The 15376-nt window shown below is 37.8% G+C and overlaps 1 protein-coding gene across 4 annotated transcripts in view; it reads left to right on the top strand.

Annotated features, from left to right (window-relative positions):
* The window catches only part of TOX (thymocyte selection associated high mobility group box), a 254818-nt gene that overhangs the window by 221491 nt on the left and 17951 nt on the right, over positions 1 to 15376 (top strand). For all 4 annotated transcript variants that reach the window (XM_026843607.1, XM_026843608.1, XM_026843604.1 and 1 more), the window contains one exon: positions 8870 to 8950. In XM_026843607.1, coding sequence (XP_026699408.1) covers positions 8870 to 8950 — 81 coding nt within the window. The remainder of the gene's footprint in view (positions 1 to 8869; positions 8951 to 15376) is intronic.

Genomic DNA, 15376 nt, shown 5'->3' with positions numbered 1-15376 from the left:
GCTGTAACAGTAGTATATTGGGTTACATTCTCCCCAGTGCTGTAGTCATAGCACAGGTATATTTTCAGTGGTTTTGCTAGTTCCTCTCTTATGATCACAAGCACTGTTTTCTCTTTAGTCAATATTATACTTCTGTGCATCCCATTTTTATAGCTTATTTATGTACATCTTTGCCCTTTGCACGCATTTTTACTGCAAAGGGGAGAAAAGCAGCCCCCAGGGTCAGCATGCTAAATGGTTGAGTCTCTGGCTTTCAGAAAGAACACTGGTTCAGACTGGGTAAAAAGGCTACTTAGGTCATTTTCTGTCCTTAGATGAAAAAGGAAAGTCAGTTTAAATCAGTACCAGATGTCTGTGTACTAAATGAACCTTAAGTTTCTAATTGGAGTCCTAGTAAAGCTGTAATAGATGTGGCAAATTACAAACAAAATGTTCTTGTTTACATTAGTGTAACTTTAAAACTTCAGCCAAAGACCTTAATAAATGTGCTATTATTCTAAAAATGGAATTGAATGTCTATTCAGCATTCAACAAAATTAATCTCTGGTGTAACTTCAGTGATTTAACTGGAATTCTGCAGGAATGAATTTGGCCTCCTGTGAACAGCTTAGTGTGCATACATGTGTGTATGTGTGTATGTGTGTCTGTGTGTTTACTTCAATGTTGCAGGTGGAAGAAGGACGGATTCACCTAGGGGACCCAAAACTTAGTGATCAGAAGAAGCAGGTGAAGCAACTGCTTGAGTGCTGTAACATATGCGTTCTTTCAGGCTGTATAATTCATACACAGTAATATTAGCTGCAACAGTTCAGCTCAATAGCAGCACCTCATTATTTTGTCCCTCAGTATTTATTCCTGTGTTTGACGCCTCATGAAATTACTGTTAATGTGTTTATATAAGGGCAGATCTGACACAAGTGGGAAGAATTTAATTTCCCACTCATTCTTTCCTGCTGATGTGTCCTCTTCCCCTGGTAGAAGTGGCAAGTGTAAATAGTTAATTTGCTTCAATTATGAGCCTGTCCTGCTAAATTAGAAGCAGCAGGAATATGAAGAGCCAGAATTATACTTATGAGGCAGCTGACAAATCCTCGGAGCTCACAAAATCAAATCATTTACTCCTCATTGGTGCTCAAAGACCCACTAGATAAAAGCTGCAGTTTATTCTTTAACGTCTGATGGAACCTGGATTGTATGTTACCAATACTTAAGTAAACTGAAGTCCTCGTGCATTAGTGTTAACATTTGTGATGCTGTTACCATTTCCGCTATAATCCACAAGCGTTCAAGGGTTTCTGGTTTTCTCCCTAAAATAACCGAGACTGATTTGGGCACGAAAAACAACAAAATGTGTTTTATAAGTTTCTCTTTCGATCACAGGGAAGTTTTAAATATAGCAGCACATTAACCAGTGCCAGGATGAATCAGGTAGATCAGGAGGGAGTTTACAAGTAATACTGGCCAAGACTTCCTGTCTCCAGAGCTTCTCTAGTGACATAAGACACCACAAGTCAGATCAGCTTGGATCTGAGATCAGTGTTTCAAGAGGCCTTGGCTCTGCTGGCCTCTGGGGATGCCTAACCCAGCTCCTCCTCCCTTCCGTGGTGCAATGCCACGTCACTGTCCTGTCACTTGACGTGACAAATGAGCTCATCCCATGTGTGGGAGAGCCATTGAGTTCCCATTGCATGGCCATGCATGTGGGGTGCCCGGTGTCAGGACACCAGACAGTTCAGGGGACTGAAGTGTAGGGCTGTAACAGCTCTAGAGAATACACAGACCATCAGGTCAAGTTAGTCAGTATCATTATGAAAACATAAATTTACAGTTTGTTCACTCTTATATATGCCCATATACTCATGCAGATGTTTGTTTATCTACCTCTTGTTCCCCTTTTAAAAAGCATCTTTTTTTTTTTCATTATTATCTCTGTTCTAATGAAGCAATGTCCAAGGAATAATTTTAACACACTTGTAAGAGGATGAGAATGTACCTTCAGTTTAGTTGATAAACAACCATGCAAGGTTTAAATTTAGCTTTGTTTTATTTTGTAAATGAGAGCAGGAAGCGAAGACACATCTGTGTATGCACACTGCCAAAGTGAATTACAAGCAAAATGGATTCAGGAATAGGCACAACAGACAGCAGCTTACACCTCCCCTTCCAGCTACCTGCACCAGCAAAGTTGCTTTTACCAGTGTTGCACCTTAGGCTTGTTTGAGAGTTCCGCTGTTTTTCTTGACAAATTTCTGAACTGAAATTGCATCTCTACCCTCTGAAGATCTAGATGAGTGCATCAAGAGTTTAAAACAACTGATCCTCACCCTGATGTCTGCTCCTTCTACCTTCCTCTCAAGCAGCTGGGCTTAATGAGCCAGAACACAAATGGGCCAAGAATAGTCATGCATACACGCAGATACAAACTCATGTCTATGTATATATATATATATTTATGTAGATACATATAAATTTATATTTTCATGTTGTTCTATTGTCCTGGCTACCACAGAGCCAGATCTTTGAACCCCTTAACTTCCACTGATTTCAGAAGGGGGCAGTGTCAGGCCCCCTGTTTGCAGTGGATTTTTGCTGCAGGACTTCTGACAGCTGGCCCATCTCTCTCCCACCCAGAGCTGGGCTGAGCAGGAGTTCGCTGTACACTCAGGGTGGGAAATATTCCCCTCTGCTGCAAAAAAAAGAAAAAAAATAATGTAGGTCACCATAGGAGCTGCTGCATCTTACTCTGTATCAGGTAATACAGGCTATTGTCTGCTGGCCTCCTGCCCAGCCCTCCTGGAAGCTTGGTCTTCCTGCAGCCTCCCAGGAGCACTGAAGTTGTGGGGAACATCAGACACACCCCCCTGCCCAGGGTGAATTTCTAATAATTTCTAATATCCATTTCCTCTATATAACAGACATAGCTTCGAGATAAATACCATGAGTGGCTGCCGAGTTATAAACATTGACTATAACTGCTCTTCACTTTCTCATTGTACTTGGAAGGTGCTGGGCTAAAAGGACCCTGGATTTCAAGTACTGCCACAGCATGCATAAGTAATAGCCTTAATTTTCTACTCATTCTTCTTCCCCACCCTTTATCCATACATTGGAGTTCGATAGGAACATAGCTTTAAATCATTTACATACAAAACTGGATTTAGGCCCAGTTATTATTCAGGCTCACATCCTTATTTTAAAGAAAAAGAATACCAGTGAGTGTGAATAATCACCACATAAATCATATGTTTAATGTTGTTTGGTTTGTACCCAACTTTGATCCAACATGCTTCTGATAAAATGTACAGTCCCGCTCCTGTAAGCTATAAGCATCAAGCTTGTAAGGTCAAATTTAGACTTGGCACAAATGGTTGCAATTTCCAGTGATCTCTGCCGAGTTTCACTATTTGTGCTAGAGCTGAATTTGGCCTGTGATCTTTCCCCTGTATGCCAGAAAGACTGAATTCTTTCCCCTAAGCCTCTAATATGTCATCAGTGTCTTTTTCATGCTCTACAGTCAAAGAGACTGCTGAGCCATATAACTAGCCCTGGGCCTCTTACTGTATGTACCTAGATTAAAAATCAAATGGTAACATATTTCAGTATCCATTAAACAATTCTGAGGATTTTTTTTTCTGACTGCTGTGGGAATATCTTTCTCCATATTTTAGACAAGTGTGTGCAGCTCTAGGTGCCTTTACTGCAAAATCAGAGATTAAAAGTAGAGATATGGCTCCCACTTGGTAAAAAATACAAGTTTTTTCTATGAGCCTAGGTATGTAGGGCCAGGAATGACAATCTGAATGTGGAATTTAATTCTGGATTGCAGCCTACTGTATTTTATCAGATGCCATTCCTGTAACTGTAGCCTGTGAAAATGACACTCCCATGGGTAATAGCACTGTGGAGACCAAAAAGACAAAATCAGTCATGTTGCTTTTTGATTTGCTATTTTTGCATATACTATTTTGGGGGGTTTCTGGAACATTTCCATCAAAACAAATGTGGGCACCTTTACATCATTTTAAAAAGACAAATATAGCTTGCTTGCAAGTGTCAGCTCTAAGGAGACATCCACAAGACAAACCGAAAACTTCCCTTTCTTTGCATCCTTGTACCAGCTATTCAGGCAAAGCCAAGGAAAGTAGCATGGTTCTTCACAGTGTGCTTTGTCAGCTAGGAGACAGAAAGCTTTTTCAGACTACTATGGGGCACGGATGTTGAAAGTCTTTTTCTTCTAAGAGCTTAATTCAGTTTAACTCAGTCTCCAAGTCTCTAGTGGGGACTGTAGTCAGTGGTGCCTTCTTCTGTTAGCACCTAATATTCAAAAATGAGAACATGTCTGCAGATGTTTGAGTTGACTGTTTTGGCTCTTGTGATGATGACTAGGGAAAGGAAGATCTGTTCCCCTAAGGGAACAAGGGTGCAAGCCACATGGGACAGGGTAGGAGCCCTTCTGCGTACTGTTGTGATATGTTGATAATCCTCCACAAACAAGTTGAGAGGAAGTTCATTGGGAAAAGATGACTAACAGAACAAAAATTTGGCTCAAGGCATTACAGGTATATTTCAGTTATATGTATATATATCAGCGATGAGTTTCATATTATCCAACATGTAGAGCACAGGAGACACAAATCCTGCCTCAAGAAATTTATGATCTAAGAAGACAAGAACTAATCAGCAGTTAAAATACATGAAGCAAAAACATGACCAGAAGTTGGCATCATAAAACAGAAGTGTGGTTCTACTGTGGTTTTAATTTGGTAAATCTAGTATTTGTGAGTGCTTGTGGCTAACCATATAGCCCACAACCCCTCTATCTCCAAATGAAACTGTGGGGCAGTCAGTTTAAGGATGTGTTTCACTCTTAACAAAAAATGTTCAGCCCTCAGTGTAGGCTTGTAGCCCACATGTATGCTCAGCCCAGGGAACCTGAGCTAAAGAGTGCCATTGCGAAGGCCTGGGGGCTGGTCCCAGACTGTTAGATTAACAGTGGGGGAGCCCAAAGCATTTGTTTTCCCCGGTGGCCTAATTCAATCTATCTCATATACTTATATGCACAAGGTAGACTTTCATATTTACTCCTTTTGGAAAGTATCTTCTTCTATATTGCTGCATTCTTCGCTGAATAGTGTAAGAGAACTTGAAGCTACCTTACTGGGTACATTTTGGAAATATAATTAAATAGTAAACTAAGAACCTGTGTATTATTCTATGTAAATTTGCATTGGTGAAGCAAGAGTAGGAAAATAATGCCAGCAGCTTCCATTTGTAGACAAATGAATGTAATCTTGGTGGTTTGGGGTTTCTATAACAAGCTAAAGAGAATAAGAATAAATTAAGCTGACCCACCCTGCATATACAGAAATTATGTTTTTTCTGGCAACATTCAATTTCCACAACTGGACAATATAGAAAAAAAAATACTGTGTAAGGAAACAAATCTGCTGCTGAATCAGAATGGGCCTTTACTGCCTGAATGACAATCAGTTGACATTCAATTATCATGTTAATTGAATTAAAGCAAGCTAGAAATGACTTAATTCCATAAGTATATGCTCCTGTCAAGTTACTTATTTAATAATTGTTGCTTGCTTCGACGGAGGAGGGAAAAATGACCTTATAAAAGATTTCTGAGATGTTAAAATTAAATATTGCCACTATACACTATAGATAAGCAACAGAACAGAAGCCTGCTTCTTGTTACAGGAAAAATGTTAAATGTATTATTGGAAATGATGTGTTTCATAATTTGGCACTGTCTTAAGCATGAAACTCAAAAGAGCTTCAGCCATTTTCTAGAGCACCCTTGAATGACGACACAAGCCTTTTTCCTCCCCAAAAGCGCTGCAAGGATGCAACTCTATTATCCTTACTACAACACAAAACTATTTAAGCCAGAGGGCTAAAACTTCTCACAGCTGCAAGGAAAAGCAGGTTGGGAGGGGCAGCTGATTTGCTCGTACCTGTTTGAGGTGCTGCTGCAAATGCAGAGGATGCTCCCCACTTACCCTGTCTTCAATAAGGCACCAGTACAAGTCCAGTCTAGCGTAAAGTCAGTGAACTGGTATCTGCTGCCAGGGCCACATTCATTTTTTTCAGAGAAAATTGATAACCAGACCTTGTTTTTACTCATGAAAATTAACAACTCCCCTGACAGGCAGAACTTATCCTAATTTTTAGTGTAAGCCAGGACCAATCAGAATTTCCAAAACTAACATGAGGATCATCAACCTACTTCTATGCTGACCTAAACAGTGGGCATCTCCAAAGGACAACAGCATATTGACAGTGAGAACTCAAGCTGTTGTCCTCAGAGGACATGCCAATGCTCTCACATGGATGAGGTGGGGTGAGCTGACCTCCTCCAGACAAGCCAGCCTGTGGGGACCATTTTGTCCAATGCAAAACATCAAAGCAGGCTGGGGTCATCAAACACCTTTCCCCATCCAGTAAGGACTATATTTTTATTATAATTACCTTCTATTACATGGTGGATGTCTGTATTACCATGGAAAACATGGTGCTTATGTGGCTATTAATGGCTCACCAGAAGACCAAGAGAAGAGGGCAAGACAATGTGTACACTGAACATGGTAGATGTATAGTTAGGAAATAATTAAATAACAACTGTATGATCACGTTCCTATGAAGTAGTGATGTTTTAGATGGAGATTTACAGAATCGCTGTTAGCTTCCTATTACTGAGTTAACCTTGTGCAATATGATTATTTGAGGGAAAAGTCAGGTCCCAGAGGACTCTTTCAATATGCTGTGACTGTAAGAGCACAGCAGGAGTATATATTTTTTATATTTGTGTAATGCAAAATAAAACCCAATGTGGAAGCAGTAGGTACACAAACTTTTGAAGGTCATTACTCTGTGTAAAATTCTTTGTTTAGCTCTGTGTTTTCAACTGGCTATCAGAATGATGCAGAGGCATTGCAATATACAAAGTGGTATAAGTTAGTCTTTGTTCTGTAGGTCAAGCTAAATTCATTTTAGCAGCTAGGAACGGATTGTTGACTAATTTTTTATTCATTTTCAAAACAAACAGTACATTTCCCTAATAATCACAAGTGATTACAACTTAAAAAGTAAATTGCTACCATTTATTTTGCAAAACAATAGGAGATCGGCCAACACTATATATTTATCTTAATCTGGGGAAATTACAAGGGTGCACAGATACAGTTGCACAGCTAAAACCAATCTTTTTTCCTCTCTTGTCTTTACAATTTTAGAAGCCTAAGACTTCTCTGTTTCCATTATGATCTTTTGGTTCCCTGGGAAGCAAAATCTTTAATCCTTTTAGGCAGCCTCTGAGTTTTGCCAGCCGGTATCTGGGGTTTGTTCTGTCTCTGAAAGCAAAGCCTCAGTGAAACAAAAAAATGTTTCATGAGCACATTCTTTATAAAAATGGTGTTGTACTGGATTCTTCCAGCCTGACACTATCACTCTTACGTTTGCAACTGTGTTGTCCTCTGTGTGTGCACGCTGTGCTGCCAGGTCCTCTCTATTACAGGACAGCTAGAGCATTGGAAGACCAAAAGAGATCACTTTAAAATTTCATAAAGTTTATCCTTCCAGGGAGTGTGTGTGTGTTTCATCTGTGGAATTCAAAACACCCCAAAATTTTTCATAAATAGCTTTGCACATCTTTTACCTTTGAATCAATATCCCAGTTAACTAGACAGTGTGGAGGGGGACTTGCCTTCAGAATTGGACAGCAGAGACTCAAAGCTACAGTTCCATTTTGTGCAGTATTTTGAAACCCAAGTGCCCATGAACATATGAATTACCTCTGGCATGTGACTTAAAAATTCTGAAAAATAACCCTTCATTTGTCTACCTTACTTTTAAACCTTCCAGTTAGATGGTTTTTAAGCTTTCCCCTGAAACAGGGATGTCTAAGAAGTCAATCCTGCTTAGTTGGAGGAGAAATGAAGCCAAGATGCTTGCATGTCTCCTAACCTTTCAGAAAAAAAAAAAAAAAGTGAGAAAAAATGCTGACTTGTTCCCCAATCTGCCACTGACATGGCTAACAGCAAGTCATTAGCAAGGCTCCATGGGTCAGAAACTGGTTCTCCTCCTGAGAACTTCCAACCCTAAATATCTACATATGCTTTTCTAAAATCATGTTACTGTAATGATAGGAGGTCCTGCCTAACCCTGCAGATAATCTTTGATCTTGAAATTTGGGAAAAATTGAAGTGATTCTCCAAGCTCTTTAATCTATTATGAGATTGTGCACATGCCACATTTGAAATAATTTGGTGAGTTGAGAGAAATGTACAGAAATAGATCCATGCTCCTGAGAAGTTAATTAGACCGATATGGGATCAAGACTGAAATAATGACTAACATTTATTATCCTTAGCAGCTCCATGAAGCTTCTTTGACTGCCCCCAACAGTTTATCCAGGGAGGAGAGAAACCTCTTGGCTGATCCGCGTGGTGCCGTCATCTCCGTGCTCATTTAGTTCAGATGTCTTTCTGCACATTCTCATCTTCCCTAGAGGGTTTTAACTCATCTCACAAGTAGAAGCCAGTGGAGAGGCCCACGCCTGCCTTCCCCTGTCCCTAAAGGTCCCATTTGCAAGTACTCCCTGCGCTTCACTTTGAACAATTAAACCTGAGATGCTATGAGGGATATTGTTTTTTCAGTACTACTGGGTAGTTAAAGGGTGTTTCACAGTTAGAACAATATTTTCTTTAAAATATTTGATGTTTATTATTTCACTCTTTAAGCAATATGAGGAGGAAAGGCTGTTTACTTAGAAAGACTTTATGAAGATGCATGAGACACACCGGTGATATATAAAAACAAAACCAGATTAATTTACCAATGTGACACTCTTTGTTTTTAGGTATACAAAAAGAAAACTGAAGCTGCCAAGAAGGAATATCTGAAGCAGTTAGCTGCCTACAGAGCAAGCCTTGTATCCAAGGTAACACATAATGTATATACATACACATATATATATAGTGACATATTGCAAACGATTTTCAGCATTTATATGGTGCTGAGCACCGTAGTATTTAGTGCAAATAACCTTGTTTCTTATCACCTTAAACTTAGGTTTAAGGTGCAAATGCTCAGTAAACACAGTCATCTCTCCATGAAAAGATATCCTTTCCCTTCCGGCCATATAGACAGCACTTTTCCAGGCTGGGAGTGTCATTGCAGTTAATAACGGTAAAAAGACCTCAATATAACAAATATGCCATGCCAGGCAGTCACTGTTCTACCTATAAGGGAAAAAAAAAAACAAAACAAAATGCTTAGTTTCGGTTTGGGGTTTTTTTAAGTACTGTTTTTTACCTTGCAGTCACAGTACAGAAAAAGTCAGCTCACATAGAAGATTTTCATAAGAAAATGTGAACTTCCATTTTACATTCAGCAAGCAATTTTTGTGATCACAACACAGGTCACCATAAGGCTCTTATACTGGAACACACCAGGGTATCCCCAGTGCACAGCTAGTAGCAATTTTCTAAATTGATTTATACAAACATTCTTAGTGTCCATAATTTTGTAACAGACTCTTTAAAATTTGTAACAGACTCTAATATATGCAGAAGAATGTGAAATTACTGCACTGTGTCAGTGTGAAAAAACAATTAAGTGACTTCAGAATCATGCCAATTAGAATCACTTAGTTTGGGTCTGTCAAAACAAATTTAGATATATTTTATTCTTACATAAATAAAATTAGTTTTGGAGGCAAAGATAGCAGTAAGAAAGACTGGCATATATGACATGAGTAGAACTCTTTGTTACTTTCAAATGTTTTTGAGGTGGTTGGTCCTGCACTATACTTCTCTGTATATTGTTTTAATTTGTACATAATTTATGGGGAAGACTATATTTTTAATCATACAAGGACCTTTCATGCATCTTTCTACATTATATTAATATTTGGTCAGTGATTGTTCTGAATTTAAAAGTCTGAAATATGGGTGTTACCTCATTCATTTTTGGGTCTTGTGTCTTATGCATTTTAATTTTCTAGCTACCATCATAAATACTAATGCATTTAGTTAAAGTGGTTTACAGGGTACCTTTAATTTCTGTGTTAGGGCTGTTTGGTTCTAGAAATACTTAATGACTTCAGAAAGGGTACCACATACACACAAACAATTTTTTTTTAAATAGCCTGCTTATTGGCAGAAAATAGCTCTAAAAAGCCAAAAAATTCCAGTTTTGAAGAAATGCAAGAAGCCAACTTTTCACTTGAATGTCATTATTCAGCACATCATGGACTCTTTACATAACACTCTATGTAGCTTAATTTTGAAATGGCATATATATAAAAAAAGATATTTTAATATTTTTTTTTGAAAGAGAAAAAATCTGAAATTTTCTGTGATTTATTTTTAGAAAAAAAGATTGTTGATCAGTTCAGTGCATGAAGCCATTTGTACTTAAATTTGTTGTTAGTCAGAAAAGCACTGAAGCGTTTTCTTAACTTTTAAGCAATTATTTAAATTCTGCCCATAATGTAATGTTTTCCTCTAGCGTGGAAAGTATCAAAATATAAACTTAATGAAGCTAAGTACTAATTGCTTACTCTCGTGAACACATTCAATGAATCCAAGAGAGCTGATATGTAACTAAAGCAAATCCATTTTGGAATAAGGATGTAAAATACCCAGATGAAATATTATGTCAGTATATTCTAAATTATCATTATTAAACATTTATATGGCACCACAAGAGTTGTAGTTCTTTAGACAAGCATGTAAGCATAAAGAAATATATATAATACATTATTTAGACTGTCTGGAATCCATCTGATCTTTTATGTCCGTGTGTTATATAATGATCTATAAAAGCTACTTTTAGAGAATATTATTAAGATTCCAAGATTCCTCATTCTCAAAAGTTAAGACATGTCAAAAGTAACATACCTTTTCCAAAACTACATTAATACAATATTAATGATTTGCTCACATGGTATGTTTTAAACTTTATACCACACTCCGTGTGTGTCCCGTTTCACACGCTTATAATCAGGTATTCACCCTGGGAGCTCCTGTGTTGTATTTACTGCATTTTGTTTAACCTTGCTTGTTTACAGGATTTTCTGTGCTCCTCATCCCAGCAGTGTTTTAGTGTTAAAGTCAGTAACAGTCTGGAGTGAGAAGCTTGTATTGTCCATATTTTAAAACACAGCTAAATCATTGTGAAATCAAGTTTTCACAGTTTTGGGTGTCCTGCTTGGGACATCTAGAACTTCGTTTTTCAGAATATTTGACCAATATTACACCCTTCATGTTCATAGCAGAGCTCCAGTGACTTCAGGGTCAGCTTACTGGCAGCTATGAGATGTTCACTTGTGCTTCACATCACATCAGGACATCTTGCTATGATGATAGGAATTACCCATTTATCAAACTTTCTTCTTTCTCCCCTCCCAGAGGACTCTGCCTGTGGGAAGAGGCAGGCACAAGCAGGCAAGGGTGCTGCTCAGGTCCCCTGTCTCTAGTTCAGCAGATATCTCACACATCCCAAAGCAGCTGCTCTACCAGTTTTTAACTTTTGAACACTGATTCTGCCACTCTTCTCATGAAGTATTGCCAATTTTTAAACAGCTAATGAGTGCAGGGCTTGTATGTGTTTGTGCATGTTTTCCTCATTTATTTTCAAGTCTCCATTTTTCTGAAAAGCAAAGGAATGGACATACACCATGTGATACCTGAGAGGAGCAGACTTGGAGCTGAATTCATTTCACCCATCTTGGCCATTTGAGATGCTGGAATAGTCAGAATAGAAGACTGCAGAGAAATGGGTTAAATCTCCTTTTGCCAGGAGATTTCTTAGCCTCTGCTTGACAGCAGAATAATGAAATTCAGGAACATTAGTTTTCATCCCAAGCTTTGGGGATCCTCTCCTTCAGCAAACCTTTACTTCAGCCAGCCTTTTTCCTAGTCCTTCTCTTGTCCTCTCACTCCTCACTTCTTCATGCACTCATAGCCATGGGTGCATAGGGAACGAAACCGAAGATGAACGTGAGGGACAGACTCACGTTGCTCTTTATCATAGAGAGCAATCAGTACTAGGAAAGCCCACATGGAGGAATTGTCTCAGCTGCTTTCTCAGATGATACATGCTTATAAATTTGAGTGCCATTTTATGGGTAGATGAGATACTACTCTTTATCACAACCTATCATTGTCCTTTCCAGAGTTCAAGTCCCTCTTCCATTGCATCTTAAGGGAGGGCACCCAGATTTTTTGGGAGGCGTACAGTGCTTTCCTCTGGGTGCATTTTTGACAAAGCTGAGCAGTTCTGGTTGGAGTTTGTCACACACACACATAGAGAAGTCACTCACACACCTAGCATGTATAATTTCAGACTGTGTTTTTGACAAAATCATAACTGAAAAGAATGGAAGCGTTACCAGCAACTTTGGCAACAGGATTGCCAGCCCATCTCTAGTGCACTTTTAAATGCTTTAGTGATGTCTTTATAAAATAGAGCTACCACCCAGTAAATAAGCTAAATATACAACTGTGTAAATATTTCAGTTATGCATTAATTCCTATTTAATTTATCGGTTTATTTCCTGTATTTTCTCCTTTTTTATAATGATTGAAATTAATGGGGCTGTTGTTGAGTTTGCTCATGTGTGTAAGAATTGATATGTAAAGGAAAAATCACATTACAAAGCATTATATCTTCTGCTATGCAGATTGCCATATTGCTTATAGTACTGACTAAGCCTTTGCATTGTAAACAAGTGTCTTTATATTTGCCCTTAGTTGCAACTTTTAGTACTATTCAGGTCCAGAAATGCAGTCTCTGGTATCTGGTAATTTGTATACCATTACATAAAATGCTGTGAATTGCAATTTTACTTTTTCATAAAACAAGCACTTTTTCTAGCTTAACCAGCCTTTTTTCTGGCTGACATTAGAGTTTTTGCTGCATCTTTCAAATATATATATATATATATATTTAATACAGATATATTTGTGTAAATATTAAATACTTTCATATATTATATATGTGTATCTATGTATATTTATATAACAGTATGCATATTATGTACTTAAAATGCGTAATATATGTGCATATAAGTGATACATATATGTATATTATCTATAGCAAGTTTAACTGAATAGTACAAAGAAGATTTCCCTGTTTTATTCTCTCTGGCTAAATGAATCTTTAATTCTGTCTGTGTAGTGACACAACTGAAAGTTTCATGCAGACATATTTTAGCAGCTATGACTGAAGCTAAAACCTCTCAGCAAGGAGAATATTATTCAAATTCAAAATACTCAAGCATATTTCAAAACTCTGACGTTGTATCTAAGTCAAAGTGGTGTCCTCACTTGACACTGCAGCAAACTCACTGGACATTTTTCAGTTTTGTGGGCAGCATAAATCCTTTGGACATGTAAAATTGCTTCTTGAAGTATATGGCAGACATAGCTTTCCTAGCCCATCACCTTGCAATTATGTTTCATAAAAATACTAAAGGTCATATCTAGTAAGACTGGCATTGCCTTAATGCCATTAGCACAGCAATTTGTAACCAGAGAGTTTCTAGGCACCCAAAATATCTGTTACACTGCCTAAGTTGTAATAAAATTGAACAGCCTAAGGAATTCAAGTCTCTTAAGACGGCAGTGAGTATAGATGAAAAAGTTTGAGCTACTTGTAAAAAGCAAAATGGTAACCATGATTAAAAAACAAAACAAAACAAAACAAAACAAACAAACAAAAAAAACAGTAAACTTGGTATTATTTTCCAATTTTCATATATATATATATATATGTGGTGAGAGCACTTGGCTAACATATAAAAAGGCAAAAAAATACATCAGCTGTCCCAGATTGTACTTCTCCCCACTCCTAAGTAAATGCAGATGTGCAGGTGTGCTCTCTCCTCAATTTGTTTTCTGTAGCCAAGTGATTCCCAAATTCTTTTCTGCACAGTGGCCAATCTTCAGATGCAGGGGAGCACCATATCCTGGCTCACTCCTCCCCGAAATAAGCAGCTGCTGGCATTTAGGATGTTTCTTTTGGAAATATAATTCTGACTATCTCTTGACAGAGTAGATAGCTGAAGTGCCCTGGTCAGTGCTTTAATCAGTTGACTATTGCATACAAGGAGAGCAGCATCCCGTCTGTTGCTGGCAAAAAGGCACCTGGTTTCTGCTTTTTGAGACAACAGATTCCTATATTATATCTAGCCCCAGTCCATGCAGATGTTTTGGAATTTCATAAAACAGTTTAGGCTCTTCTCAGTGAATGCATCAGAGAAAGAATAAATAAAAAATATGGTTATGTTTGATGCATGGTATTTTTAACTTTTTTTGTAGCTGTTAAAGTGCTACAAGGCATTTGGCAATATTTCCCTTAGAATAACAAAAAAAAAAACCAAAAAAAACCAGAATGATGACATGCATGTGCAGCTTTTACTTTTTTCCATTAAACATTAGAATCCCTAGCTGGGAATACTATAATGTAAGGCTTTTACAGCAGGTACTTCATGCTTCTATGATACCTCAGTCTTTTGTTCTTTCTGGAGTTAGTATGATGCAGTCAGAAATTTTCAAGGAAGTAAGTAAACTTATGTATGTGCAAGTATGTGATGTATCAGAGTGTCTGGTAAGTGAACATTTCTATTTATAAAACAATTGTCTAATCTGATAATAACACAAATCCAACCATCTTCTTGTTTAGCAAGGAAACCAACTATCTACTGCAGCTGAAAATGTACAGCAAACTATATTTAAGTTAATGCTATGAATACAATTTGAGGCTAAATCATGTGAAGCTTTTCATTCAGCAGTTGAAAAACTGAGAGACGCTCTCAAATAATTTCTGCCAAAAATGGCAGAAGTGTCTTGAGCTTGAGAGAAGCCAGATTTTGATTTGGAGTTGAACTGTGTTTGGTTTTGAAGTGAGTTAATAAAACTAGATTTCACTATTAGCCTAGTGCTTCCATTTGGGGAATTAAAACACTTGTATCAAATTAAAGTTGCATATCCTTTATCACATGTACCCAGGTTACATTCATAAAACATCCATTTTTACTTACATACCCTGAATGAATCCATGACAATCCCCTGTAGATGATTACAAAATGTATATTTAGATTTGAAGATGTTCTTCTGAGCCACCTCAGCTAATTATAGATGACAACCCATGGCTTACTTCTTTGTTCTGAAACATCAAGAATGTGTCAAAAAGCTCTCTGAACTCTCTAGAGTCCCAGATGTTGTTATTGCAATAGGTGACTGGAATTAACAAAATACGAAACATCATTTGCTTCTTGTGACTGTGAAACATCATTGCCTCTTGTGACTTAGGTAGGAAGGCAGCCGTACTGCAAATATGCATATGAGTTCTCTACCAA

This window comes from Athene cunicularia (assembly GCF_003259725.1).
Source record: "Athene cunicularia isolate RWA chromosome 2 unlocalized genomic scaffold, athCun1 chr2_part1, whole genome shotgun sequence".
Lineage (NCBI taxonomy): Eukaryota > Metazoa > Chordata > Aves > Strigiformes > Strigidae > Athene > Athene cunicularia.
Note: the sequence above shows the minus strand (reverse complement) of the source record. Positions and strands in the feature narration are given on the sequence as shown.